At 46.0% G+C, this 14,460-nt stretch overlaps 1 protein-coding gene across 1 annotated transcript in view; it reads left to right on the top strand.

Moving 5' to 3' along the window:
* The window catches only part of LOC106611923 (peroxisome proliferator-activated receptor gamma coactivator 1-beta-like), a 106,824-nt gene that overhangs the window by 65,543 nt on the left and 26,821 nt on the right, over positions 1 to 14,460 (top strand). Inside the window, exons 2-3 of the mRNA XM_014212586.3 lie at positions 12,107 to 12,292; positions 13,438 to 13,608. Coding sequence (XP_014068061.1) covers positions 12,107 to 12,292; positions 13,438 to 13,608 — 357 coding nt within the window. The remainder of the gene's footprint in view (positions 1 to 12,106; positions 12,293 to 13,437; positions 13,609 to 14,460) is intronic.

The raw sequence follows: 14,460 nt of genomic DNA, 5'->3' as shown, positions 1-14,460 counted from the left end.
TATTTATGTAACGTCTGCTTCCAACTCACACTCTCAAACACGTAGATCCCCTGAACGGCCCACTTTCCAGCCCACAAAACACATCTCTCTCTCTGAACGCAGATCACTTTCCAGATCCCAATCACCTGAATTCTGATCACCTGTTCACACACCTGTATGTCATTATCACACACTATTTAGTTCAGTTCTTTGCACCCCATCACTGTGAGGTATTGTTTGTTTTTACACGGTCTAGTCGGAGCGATGTTCATTTCCGTATGAGTCCTCCTGTGTATCATAGTTTTTGACCTTCCTCACTAACGATGCCTTTTTGCCTATTCCCTGCCTGTACCTTTGCCTATTAGATTTCCTGTCGTCAACCTCTTGCCTGATCTTCCGGACTACGTTATTAGCCTTTTCCCTGCCTGTACTGTGACCGTTTTGGACCCCTTGTGTGTGACCTTCTGCCTGTCCCTGGACCCAGCTACCTGCCTCCTCCTGTGTATGACCTTCTGCCTGCCCCTGGACCCATCTACCTGCCTCCTCCTGTGTATGACCTTCTGCCTGCCCCTGGACCCATCTACCTGCCTCCTACTGTGTATGACCTTCTGCCTGCCCCTGGACCCAGCTACCTGCCTCCTCCTGTGTATGACCTTCTGCCTGCCCCTGGACCCAGCTACCTGCCTCCTCCTGTGTATGACCTTCTGCCTGTCCCTGGACCCATCTACCTGCCTCCTACTGTGTATGACCTTCTGCCTGCCCCTGGACCCAGCTACCTGCCTCCTCCTGTGTATGACCTTCTGCCTGTCCCTGGATCCAGCTACCTGCCTCCTCCTGTGTATGACCTTCTGCCTGCCCCTGGACCCAGCTACCTGCCTCCTCCTGTGTATGACCTTCTGCCTACCCCTGGACCCAGCTACCTGCCTCCTCCTGTGTATGACCTTCTGCCTGTCCCTGGACCCAGCTACCTGCCTCCTCCTGTGTATGACCTTCTGCCTGTCCCTGGATCCAGCTACCTGCCTCCTCCTGTGTATGACCTTCTGCCTGCCCCTGGACCCAGCTACCTGCCTCCTCCTGTGTATGACCTTCTGCCTACCCCTGGACCCAGCTACCTGCCTCCTCCTGTGTATGACCATCTGCCTGTCCCTGGACCCAGCTACCTGCCTCCTCCTGTGTATGACCTTCTGCCTGTCCCTGGATCCAGCTACCTGCCTCCTCCTGTGTATGACCTTCTGCCTACCCCTGGACCCAGCTACCTGCCTCCTCATGTGTATGACCTTCTGCCTGTCCCTGGACCCAGCTACCTGCCTCCTCCTGTGTATGACCTTCTGCCTGTCCCTGGATCCAGCTACCTGCCTCCTCCTGTGTATGACCTTCTGCCTGCCCCTGGACCCAGCTACCTGCCTCCTCCTGTGTATGATCTTCTGCCTGTCCCTGGACCCAGCTACCTGCCTCCTCCTGTGGTCCTTTGCTAATAAACACCTGCTGTGCCCTGCTCTTGAAACCAGCTCTCTGTCTCCCCTAGTGTTCATTACAATTTAACTATTTTCACATCATTACAACACTATATATACATACTATGACATTTGAAATGTCTTTATTCTTTTGGAACTTTGATAAGTGTAATGTTTTCTGTACATGTTTTATTGTTTATTTCACTTTTGTTTCACTTACTTTGGAAATGTAAACATACATTTCCCATGCCAATAAAGCCCTTAAATTGAATTGAGAGAGAGAGATATGCTCAGCAGGCTCTGCTCACACTTACTGGTCTGAGGCCAAACCACACAACTAACAACATTGGACACTTTATGGAACACTTTCACTATCTCATCCTGGAATATCCAAGGCCTAAGGTCATCTGCCTTTATCCTAAAGAGCAGGAACCTGGACTTCACCAAAGAAATTGGAAATACAGACATTGCCATCCTACAAGAAACATGGTATAGAAGAGATGGACCCACTGGTTGCCCTCTAGGTTACAGAGAGCTGGTTGTCCCATCCACCAAACTACGAGGTGTGAAACAGGGAAGAGATTCTGGGGGTATGCAAAGCAGACCTAACTCACTCTATTAAATTAATCAAAACAGGAACATTAGAAATGAGAAAAATGTCCTGTCTGCTACCTATATCCCCCCCACTAGAATCCCCGTACTTTAATGAAGACAGCTTCTCCATCCTGGAGGGGGAAAGCAATAATTTCCAGGCCCAGGGACATGTACTAGTCTGTGGCGACCTAAATACCAGGACAAAAACCTGACACCCTAAGCACACAGGGGGACAAACACCTAGCTGGAGGTGACAGCATTCCCTCCCCCATATGACCCCCTAGGCACAACTACGACAACATAACCAACAAAAACGGGTCACAACTCCTGCAGCTCTGTCAGACGCTGGGTATGTACATAGTCAATGGTAGGCTGGGAGGGGACTCCTATGGTAGGTACACCTATAGCTCATCTCTTGGCAGTAGTACTGTAGACTACTTTGTCACTGACCTCAACCCAGACTCTCTCAGAGCGTTCAGTCAGCCCACTGACACCCCTATCAGATCACAGCAAAATCACAGTCTACTTGAACAGATCAATACTCAATCATGAGGCATCAAAGCCAAAGGAACTGCCTGTACTGAAATGCTATAGATGGAAGGAATGTAGTGTGGAAACCTACCAAAAAACTTTTAGGCAACAACAAATTCAATCCCTTTTACACAACTTCCTGGACAAAACATTCCACTGTAATAGTGAAGAGTATATTTTAGCTTCTCTATGAAATCTAAAAATGTCAAACAGAAAACCGAAGAAAATTAACAACAATGACAAATGGTTTGATGAAGAATGCAAAAACCTAACCACTTTTGGGAAAATTGGAAAACAATAAACAAACAATAACGCGAAGAGTTATCTATCCGGAGATGTATGGGTAAACCACTTCTCCAATCTTTTTGACCCTATAACAAAGAACAAACAGCAAAAAAATATACATGATCAAATACAAATCTTAGAATCAACTATTAAAGGGTACCAGAACTCACTGGATTCTCCAATTACATTGAATGAACTACAGGACAACATATAAACCCTCCAACCCAACAAGGCCTGTGGTGTTGATAGTATCTTCAATGAAATGATAAAATAAACAGACCACAAATTCCAATTGGCTTTAACTCTTTAATAACATCATCCTTGGCTCTTGAATCTTCCCCAATATTTGGAAGCAAGGACTGATCACCCCAAACCACAAAAGTGGAGACAAATATTACCCCAGTAACTACCGTGGGATATGAGTCAATAGCAACCTTGGGAAAATCCTCCTTCCCGTGCCAATAAAGTCCTTAAATTGAACATGGAAGGAGAGAGGAGTGCTTAAAGGCTCCATCACCCACACACACAGTCAACGCTGGAGTCAGACCTGGAGAAAGGATGGATGGATCGGGGGGGCCATGTAGAGGGCATTCTCCCCATCCTCTCTTTCTCCTCTTTACTCCTTCCACATCTTCTGAGATATCAAACCAGCTAGCCTGCCACCACAGCTCTCGCTCTGTCTCTCGCTCTCTCTCTCGCTCAGCCAGAGAATATTATAATTGAGATGGCTTGAGTATCCAGTCCTTTGATCATTACAGTGGCACACACAACTGTGTTGGCCTACATCTGCAATATATATAACTTTTATCAATTTATTACCCCCTAATCTTTGATCCAACAAACATAATGTAGAGTTGCTAACGTGGCACTGAAGGTTGGTTTCCATCAAAGAGAACACAGCTTTCCTGTCATAGATTTACAACTCACTCACTAGACAAGGCACTGATAGGCTAGTTTGTGGCTTTTCAATGTCCTGGAAATGTAATGTGTGTTCGAAAAGGTATATTTTTCACAGGGACGAAATTACCCTTGTTCTGCTTGTCTCAACGAGACCACTCATCTCATTGTCCACAGAAAGCGTTGCTGGAAGTGATTTCTGATGATTGGTTGTAACCAGGCTGACCCCGGACTAGTTTAATGAAATGAGTGAAATTGGATTGGATTAGTTAGAGGCGGGTGCAACGTGAAACAGAGCTGGAGTATTTAGTGTTAGTCACATTTAATCAAAGATGCTTAGCTAGGGCTCTGTGGCACAGAATATTCAGCTTGTGGTTAGGCTCTGCTAGGGGCCACCTGCAAACCGCATTGTCAAAGTCAGGTACAACCTGTAAACCAGTGTCCCCCTCTGGCACGCCAAAGACAACTATCAGAAACCAGGAATGTAACAAATGTAAAACATTCTTAACTTTTAAACTGCCACGTTTTTATCGTTTAAACAACAAGAGAAAATCATAAAATCACGTGAATTCACAATTCAGATATGGTCCTGTGTGTGACCGCTAGGGGTCAGTGCTGTTCAATCTACCGCAGTCCTGGCTAGCTACCAGAGGTTGTCACTAATTACCACAGACACAGTCATGAAACCCACCTATTTCTACAATTTATCTTATTAAAATGAGATTTTCAACCTAACCTTAACCATACTGCTAGTCTTATGCCCTAACCCTAACCTTAAATTAAGACCAAAAAGCAACAAATCTGGATTTTTTACGATATGACCAATTTTGACTTTGTGTTTGTGGTAACTAGTGGAAACCCTACCAGACGGTGCTCACCTTACTGTCGCTTCCTTGCTCTCTGCCATTTTTTCAACTATTAACGATGATGACATTCCGGGGCGCTTTATATCCGTGGTAAATAATTAGAGCACGGTTGCATTAGGTGTTTGTTCAATTTAAATGTTTCCCTTTATGATGATGATTGGGACCTGTTAGTGGTAGTTAGTAATTTTAATTATATATATATATATATATATATATATATATATATATATATATATATATATATATATTAGTTGAAGTCAGAAGTTTACATACATCTTAGCCAAATACATTTAAACTGAGTTTTTCACAATTCCTGACATTTAATCCTAGTTAAAATTCCCTGTTTTAGGTCAGTTGGATCACCACTTTATTTTAAGAATCTGAAATGTCAGAATAATAGTAGAAAGAATGATTTACTTCAGCATTTATTTCTTTCATCACCATTCACAGTGGGTCAGAAGTTTACATACACTGAATTCGTATTTGGTAGCATTGCTTTTAAATTGTTTAACTTGGGTGAATCGTTTCGGGTAGCCTTCCACAAACTTCCCACAATAATTTGGGTGAATTTTGGCCCTTTCCTCCTGACAGAGCTGGTGTAACTGAATCAGGTTTGTAGGCCTCCTTTCTCATACATGCCTTTTCAGTTCTGCCCACACATTTTCTACAGGTTTGAGGTCAGGGCTTTGTGATGGCCACTCCAATACCTTGACTTTGTTGTCCTTAAGCCATTTTGCCTCAACTTTGGAAGTATGCTTGGGGTCATTGTCCATTTGGAAGACCCATTTGCGACCAAGCTTTAACTTCCTGGCTGATGTCTTGAGATGTTGCTTCAATATATCCACATAATTTTCTTTCCTCATGGTGCCATCTATTTTGTTAAGTGCACCAGTCCCTCCTGCAGCAAAGCACCCCCACAACATGATGCTGCCACCCCCGTGCTTCCCGGTTGGGATGGTGTTCTTTGGCTTGCAAGCCTCCCCCTTTTTCCTCCAAACATGACGATGGTCATTATGTTCAAACAGTTCTATTTTTGTTTAATCAGACCTGAGGACATTTCTCCAAAAAGTACAATCTTTGTCCCCATGGGCAGTTGCAAACCGTTGTCTGGCTTTTTTATGGCGGTGTTAGAGCAGTGGCTTCTTCCTTGCTGAGCGGCCTTTCAGGTTTTGTCAATATAGGACTTGTTTTACAGTAGATATAGATACTTTTGTACCTGTTTCCTCCAGCATCTTTCCAAGGTCCTTTGCTGTTGTTCTGGGTTTGATTGCACTTTTCGCACTAAAGTACGTTCATCTCTAGGAGACAGAACGAGTCTCCTTTCTGAGCAGTATGACAACTGCGTGGTCCCATGGTGTTTATACTCGCGTATTATTGTTTGTACAGATGAACGTGGTACCTTCAGGCATTTTGAAATTGCTCCCAAAGATGAACCAGACTTGTGGAGGTCTACAATCTTTTTTCTGAGGTCTTGGCTGATTTCTTTTGAGTTTCCCATGATGACGAGCAAAGAGGCACTGAGTTTGAAGGTGGCCTTGAAATACATCCACAGGTACACCTCCAATTGACTCAAATGATGTCAATTAGCCTATCAGAGACTTCAAAAGCCATGACATCATTTTCTGACATTTTCCAAGCTGTTTAAAGGCACAGTCAATTTAGTGTATGTAAACTTCTTACCCACTGGAATTGTGATACAGTGAATTATAAGTGAAATTATCTGTCTGTAAACAATTGTTGGAAAAATGTATTGTGTCATGCGCAAAGTAGATGTCCTAACGGACTTGCCAAAACTATAGTTTGTTAACAAGACATTTGTGGAGTGGTTGAAAAACTAGTTTTAATGACTCCAACCTAAGTGTATGTAAACTTCTGACTTCAACTGTATTTATATAAAAATATATATTTAAAAAAATCTAAACTTGAACGATACCAGTTTTGTTTAAACATCACCCCAATCAGAAAAGTACACACACACACACACACACACTCACACTCACTACTCTTCTCCTCCAAGTCCTCTCCAGCTCCACTCTCTGCTGGCATAGCCTATTTCCTGTTCTGTCCCTCTATTCATGAAATGTGCTTTCCATCTCTCTCCCCAGGGGACTAGAGTCACATCCCTTCACTCTGGCTTATTCCCCAAACCACTACCAGAGGACTGCCAGCACTGCTGCTCTGTAGTAGAATATCCCAGTTTAACTACCAGAGGACCCCCAGCACTGCTGCTCTGTAGTAGAATATCCCAGTTTAATTACCAGAGGACCCCCAGCACTGCTGCTCTGTAGTAGAATATCCCAGTTTTACTACCAGAGGACCCCCAGCACTGCTGCTTTGTAGTAGAATATCCCAGTTTAACTACCAGAGGACCCCCAGCACTGCTGCTCTGTAGTAGAATATCAGAGTTTTACTACCAGAGGACCCCCAGCACTGCTGCTCTGTAGTAGAATATCAGAGTTTTACTACCAGAGGACCCCCAGCACTGCTGCTCTGTAGTAGAATATCCCAGGTTTACTACCAGAGGACCCCCAGCACTGCTGCTCTGTAGTAGAATATCCCAGTTTAATTACCAGAGGACCCCCAGCACTGCTGCTCTGTAGTAGAATATCCCAGTTTTACTACCAGAGGACCCCCAGCACTGCTGCTTTGTAGTAGAATATCCCAGTTTAACTACCAGAGGACCCCCAGCACTGCTGCTCTGTAGTAGAATATCAGAGTTTTACTACCAGAGGACCCCCAGCACTGCTGCTCTGTAGTAGAATATCAGAGTTTTACTACCAGAGGACCCCCAGCACTGCTGCTCTGTAGTAGAATATCCCAGGTTTACTACCAGAGGACCCCCAGCACTGCTGCTCTGTAGTAGAATATCCCAGTTTTACTACCAGAGGACCCCCAGCACTGATGCTCTGTAGTAGAATATCCCAGTTTTACTACCAGAGGACCCCAAGCACTGCTGCTCTGTAGTAGAATATTCCAGTTTTACTACCAGAGGACCCCCAGCACTGCTGCTCTGTAGTAGAATATCCCAGTTTTACTACCAGAGGACCCCAGCACTGCTGCTCTGTAGTAGAATATCCCAGTTTAATTACCAGAGGACCCCCAGCACTGCTGCTCTGTAGTAGAATATCCCAGTTTTACTACCAGAGGACCCCCAGCACTGCTGCTTTGTAGTAGAATATCCCAGTTTAACTACCAGAGGACCCCCAGCACTGCTGCTCTGTAGTAGAATATCAGAGTTTTACTACCAGAGGACCCCCAGCACTGCTGCTCTGTAGTAGAATATCAGAGTTTTACTACCAGAGGACCCCCAGCACTGCTGCTCTGTAGTAGAATATCCCAGGTTTACTACCAGAGGACCCCCAGCACTGCTGCTCTGTAGTAGAATATCCCAGTTTAATTACCAGAGGACCCCCAGCACTGCTGCTCTGTAGTAGAATATCCCAGTTTTACTACCAGAGGACCCCCAGCACTGCTGCTTTGTAGTAGAATATCCCAGTTTAACTACCAGAGGACCCCCAGCACTGCTGCTCTGTAGTAGAATATCAGAGTTTTACTACCAGAGGACCCCCAGCACTGCTGCTCTGTAGTAGAATATCAGAGTTTTACTACCAGAGGACCCCCAGCACTGCTGCTCTGTAGTAGAATATCCCAGGTTTACTACCAGAGGACCCCCAGCACTGCTGCTCTGTAGTAGAATATCCCAGTTTTACTACCAGAGGACCCCCAGCACTGATGCTCTGTAGTAGAATATCCCAGTTTTACTACCAGAGGACCCCAAGCACTGCTGCTCTGTAGTAGAATATTCCAGTTTTACTACCAGAGGACCCCCAGCACTGCTGCTCTGTAGTAGAATATCCCAGTTTTACTACCAGAGGACCCCAGCACTGCTGCTCTGTAGTAGAATATCCCAGTTTTACTACCAGAGGACCCCCAGCACTGCTGCTCTGTAGTAGAATATCCCAGTTTTACTACCAGAGGACCCCCAGCACTGCTGCTCTGTAGTAGAATATCCCAGTTTTACTACCAGAGGACCCCCAGCACTGATGCTCTGTAGTAGAATATCCCAGTTTTACTACCAGAGGACCCCCAGCACTGCTGCTCTGTAGTATAATATTCCAGTTTTACTACCAGAGGACCCCCAGCACTGCTGCTCTGTAGTAGAATATCCCAGTTTTACTACCAGAGGACCCCCAGCACTGCTGCTCTGTAGTAGAATATCCCAGTTTTACTACCAGAGGACCCCCAGCACTGCTGCTCTGTAGTAGAATATCCCAGTTTAACTACCAGAGGACCCCCAGCACTGCTGCTCTGTAGTAGAATATCCCAGTTTAACTACCAGAGGACCCCCAGCACTGCTGCTCTGTAGTAGAATATCCCCGTTTTACTACCAGAGGACCCCCAGCACTGCTGCTCTGTAGTAGAATATCCCAGGTTTACTACCAGAGGACCCCCAGCACTGCTGCTCTGTAGTAGAATATCCCCGTTTTACTACCAGAGGACCCCAGCACTGATGCTCTGTAGTAGAATATCCCAGTTTTACTACCAGAGGACCCCCAGCACTGCTGCTCTGTAGTAGAATATCCCAGTTTTACTACCAGAGGACCCCCAGCACTGCTGCTCTGTAGTAGAATATCCCAGTTTTACTACCAGAGGACCCCCAGCACTGCTGCTCTGTAGTAGAATATCCCAGTTTTACTACCAGAGGACCCCCAGCACTGCTGCTCTGTAGTAGAATATCCCAGTTTAACTACCAGAGGACCCCCAGCACTGCTGCTCTGTAGTAGAATATCCCAGTTTTACTACCAGAGGACCCCCAGCACTGCTGCTCTGTAGTAGAATATCCCAGTTTAACTACCAGAGGACACCCAGCACTGCTGCTCTGTAGTAGAATCTCCCAGGTTTACTACCAGAGGACCCCCAGCACTGCTGCTCTGTAGTAGAATATCCCAGTTTAATTACCAGAGGACCCCCAGCACTGCTGCTCTGTAGTAGAATATCCCAGTTTTACTACCAGAGGACCCCCAGCACTGCTGCTTTGTAGTAGAATATCCCAGTTTAACTACCAGAGGACCCCCAGCACTGCTGCTCTGTAGTAGAATATCAGAGTTTTACTACCAGAGGACCCCCAGCACTGCTGCTCTGTAGTAGAATATCCCAGTTTTACTACCAGAGGACCCCAGCACTGCTGCTCTGTAGTAGAATATCCCAGTTTTACTACCAGAGGACCCCAGCACTGCTGCTCTGTAGTAGAATATCCCAGTTTTACTACCAGAGGACCCCCAGCACTGCTGCTCTGTAGTAGAATATCCCAGTTTTACTACCAGAGGACCCCCAGCACTGCTGCTCTGTAGTAGAATATCCCAGTTTTACTACCAGAGGACCCCCAGCACTGATGCTCTGTAGTAGAATATCCCAGTTTTACTACCAGAGGACCCCCAGCACTGCTGCTCTGTAGTAGAATATTCCAGTTTTACTACCAGAGGACCCCCAGCACTGCTGCTCTGTAGTAGAATATCCCAGTTTTACTACCAGAGGACCCCCAGCACTGCTGCTCTGTAGTAGAATATCACAGTTTTACTACCAGAGGACCCCCAGCACTGCTGCTCTGTAGTAGAATATCCCAGTTTAACTACCAGAGGACCCCCAGCACTGCTGCTCTGTAGTAGAATATCCCAGTTTAACTACCAGAGGACCCCCAGCACTGCTGCTCTGTAGTAGAATATCCCCGTTTTACTACCAGAGGACCCCCAGCACTGCTGCTCTGTAGTAGAATATCCCAGGTTTACTACCAGAGGACCCCCAGCACTGCTGCTCTGTAGTAGAATATCCCAGTTTTACTACCAGAGGACCCCCAGCACTGATTATCTGTAGTAGAATATCCCAGTTTTACTACCAGAGGACCCCCAGCACTGCTGCTCTGTAGTAGAATATCCCAGTTTTACTACCAGAGGACCCCCAGCACTGCTGCTCTGTAGTAGAATATCCCAGTTTTACTACCAGAGGACCCCCAGCACTGCTGCTCTGTAGTAGAATATCCCAGTTTTACTACCAGAGGACCCCCAGCACTGATGCTCTGTAGTAGAATATCCCAGTTTTACTACCAGAGGACCCCCAGCACTGCTGCTCTGTAGTAGAATATTCCAGTTTTACTACCAGAGGACCCCCAGCACTGCTGCTCTGGAGTAGAATATCCCAGTTTTACTACCAGAGGACCCCCAGCACTGCTGCTCTGTAGTAGAATATCCCAGTTTTACTACCAGAGGACCCCCAGCACTGCTGCTCTGTAGTAGAATATCCCAGTTTAACTACCAGAGGACCCCCAGCACTGCTGCTCTGTAGTAGAATATCCCAGTTTAACTACCAGAGGACCCCCAGCACTGCTGCTCTGTAGTAGAATATCCCCGTTTTACTACCAGAGGACCCCCAGCACTGCTGCTCTGTAGTAGAATATCCCAGGTTTACTACCAGAGGACCCCCAGCACTGCTGCTCTGTAGTAGAATATCCCAGTTTTACTACCAGAGGACCCCCAGCACTGATGCTCTGTAGTAGAATATCCCAGTTTTACTACCAGAGGACCCCCAGCACTGCTGCTCTGTAGTAGAATATCCCAGTTTTACTACCAGAGGACCCCCAGCACTGCTGCTCTGTAGTAGAATATCCCAGTTTTACTACCAGAGGACCCCCAGCACTGCTGCTCTGTAGTAGAATATCCCAGTTTTACTACCAGAGGACCCCCAGCACTGCTGCTCTGTAGTAGAATATCCCAGTTTAACTACCAGAGGACCCCCAGCACTGCTGCTCTGTAGTAGAATATCCCAGTTTAACTACCAGAAGACCCCCAGCACTGCTGCTCTGTAGTAGAATATCCCAGTTTAACTACCAGAGGACCCCCAGCACTGCTGCTTTGTAGTAGAATATCCCAGTTTTACTACCAGAGGACCCCCAGCACTGCTGCTCTGTAGTAGAATATCCCAGTTTAACTACCAGAGGACCCCCAGCACTGCTGCTCTGTAGTAGAATATCCCAGTTTAACTACCAGAGGACACCCAGCACTGCTGCTCTGTAGTAGAATCTCCCAGGTTTACTAGGGCTCATTAGCAGATGGTCTCAGTCTCATGACTCTGGTCTGTCTGTGTGGTCCATGTTTCATCACTCTGTCCATTAGTTGTAATGAGCGTGTGCTGAGGGAGACTGTTTCTTTCATAGGGCTCTGCGTCATTGACAACCATCCTCTACTGTAGTAGTCTATCCACTTCCATTGATATGAGCATGCTGACGAGCATGGTTTAAGTAGAGGCTGCTGGCCCATTACCCTTCCATTTAAGCATTACAGCTATTTGATATCAATGGAATTTATGTAATGTATATTTACATATATTCGATAAGATATCAATGATATCTTCAATGTACTGTATTTCTTTAAAAGGACTTTGATCAAACAAGAGTCTAACCTGACCCTCCCTCCCTCCCTCCCTCCCTCGGTCTCTCTCTCTCTCCAGTATGGGGAGGAGGAGGTCTGTTCGAACCGCCTGGACGCTGACTTCCCTGACATTGACCTCTCTCAGCTGGACGCCAGCGACTTTGACTCAGTCAACTGCCTCAGCGAGCTCCACTGGTGCAACGACAATGCTGACATCTCCCCTGCCTCCATCCAGTACAGCACAGGAGACCCCGAGCTCTTTGAGGTGAGACGCTCGGCCCGCGTGCTCAGGATTCCAATAGCCTGGGCCTGTATCAATCATTTTTTCAGAGTAGGAGTGCTGATCTAAGATCACTTTTGCCTTTTAGATCATAATGAATAAGATTAGATGGACAGATCCTAGATCATCACTCCTACTCTGAGATGCTTTGTAGATACGGGCCCAGATCTGTTTGTTCTGTCTTGGAAACTGATCTGGGACCAGGCTAGGATTCCACCAGGACCACCTACCCTATGTAATAGAACTCCAACATAGGGACTACAACTCTTAGAAAAAAGGTGCTATCTAGAACCTAAAACGGTTCTTCAGCTGTCTCCATATGAGAACCCTTTGAGGAACCCTTTTTGGTTGCAGATAGAACACTTTTGGGTCCCACGTAGAAGAACCCTTTCCACAGAGGATTCTATATGGAACACAAAAAAGGATTTCCCTCCTGACTCCAGGAATCCTCCAACTGGGATTTCAGGAAAACCAGGGAATTTATTGAAAGTCCCAGGCATTTTGCAACCCTACATAGGACTAGACTACACACATTATTGGTAAACTGAAGAGGCTCCAGTCTTAGTCTATGATAAAGTTGTAGACTCCCATCTTAGAATTTTTATCGATCAGACTAATGCACAGATGTCATATAATGTGTTCATAAACATCACCCACCATTGAGTGAGCTGGGCCCCACCACCCAATGCTGTTGTCTAATTTACCATCCACTTGATAATAATCCCTTGTTCAGATTGATTTTAGAGGGATAGAGTAGCGATTGGATTGGGACGATCGCCTCCGGGCCTTGTTTTGGATGCCAGTGTGGAAGCCATTGATCTCCCAACTTAGTTCATTTAACCTTCAGATGGGGGTGGGGGGGGGGGGGAATGAAACCTTGTTTACTTCCCATAGGCTATCTCCACTCTGTTATCATCCCACCACCAGACTCTATGCTCTTAGTAACATGGCAGCTGCTAAAACGAACAACACTGTGCATGGATGGATGGTGCTCTCAGACCAGAGTAGCCATTTCAGAATTCAAATGCAGAGTGCTCTGTGTTGTAACTGACTGTGTTGTAACTGACTGTGTTGTAAGTGGGTAGTAGTGTGTTCACTGATGCCCCCTCTCTCTCTCCTGCCCCCTCCAGATAGAAGAGGAGAATGCGGCGCTGCTGGCTGCTCTCACAGACAGCCTGGACGGCATGGTGGAGGACGAGGAGGGGGGGCTGTCTGTTTTTCCCTCGCTGAGGGAGGGGTCCGAGGAGGACCTACCCTTCCCTTCAGGCTCCCTGAGCCCAGAGACAGAAGATCCGTCTCTAGTAAGAACCCTTCCTCACTGTTTAAGGTGGATTTGGATGGGCCTCTGCTCTGACTACCCCACAGCATGGGTATGATAGTCAACAAAGGTCTGAATTTTTCTCATTTTGGGCTTTTCCATTCTTTTTAGCAACCACTACTTCTAATAAGAATGCTTTTTACTGGCAGGCACAGGCAGGCAACCTGGACCACAAACTGTTCTCTAAAAGAAACTGTGGCTCTCACCTCTTTTTGACCCCCCTCCCCCTGCAGTGCATTCAGAAAGTATTCAGACACCTTGACTTTTTTTTGTTACGTTACAGCCTTATTATAAAATGGATTAAATCATTTTTCCCCCTCATCAATCAACACACAAAAAAATTGTAAAATAACATTTACATAAGTATTCAGACCCTTAGTCAGTACTTTGTCTTATTGGATATTATGTGTACCCCATAATGACACATTTAATTTAATCAATTTGCAAATAATAAGCCTGTAACGTAACAAAATGTTGAAAATGTACTTTCCGGATGCACTGTACCTCCCCTAACTCTCATTCAATCTTCCTTTTTTTCCTTTCCCCATTGTTCTATTTCTCTCTCACTCCTTTGCCATCTTAAAGGGGTGATATACTACTGTCATACCCATGTCTGACTCCTAGGACCCAGCCCAGCATCCTATAGTGCCAGCAGTTACACTGTGGCGCTAACCCTGTGACCCCCTATCCTCTTTTCACACTGTCCTTTGGGATGCCTCTACCCTCTCTCCCCTGCACCCCTCTCAGGAAAAACATGTTTTTATTTTCAACTGTTGTCCCTATCTACTCATGCTTGCTGTGGATTGCAACAGAAAACTGGTATATTTTACAGAGA

This window comes from Salmo salar, chromosome 09 (assembly GCF_965601325.2).
Source record: "Salmo salar chromosome 09, fSalSal1, whole genome shotgun sequence".
Lineage (NCBI taxonomy): Eukaryota > Metazoa > Chordata > Actinopteri > Salmoniformes > Salmonidae > Salmo > Salmo salar.
This window is presented reverse-complemented; position numbering and strand designations above follow the sequence as displayed.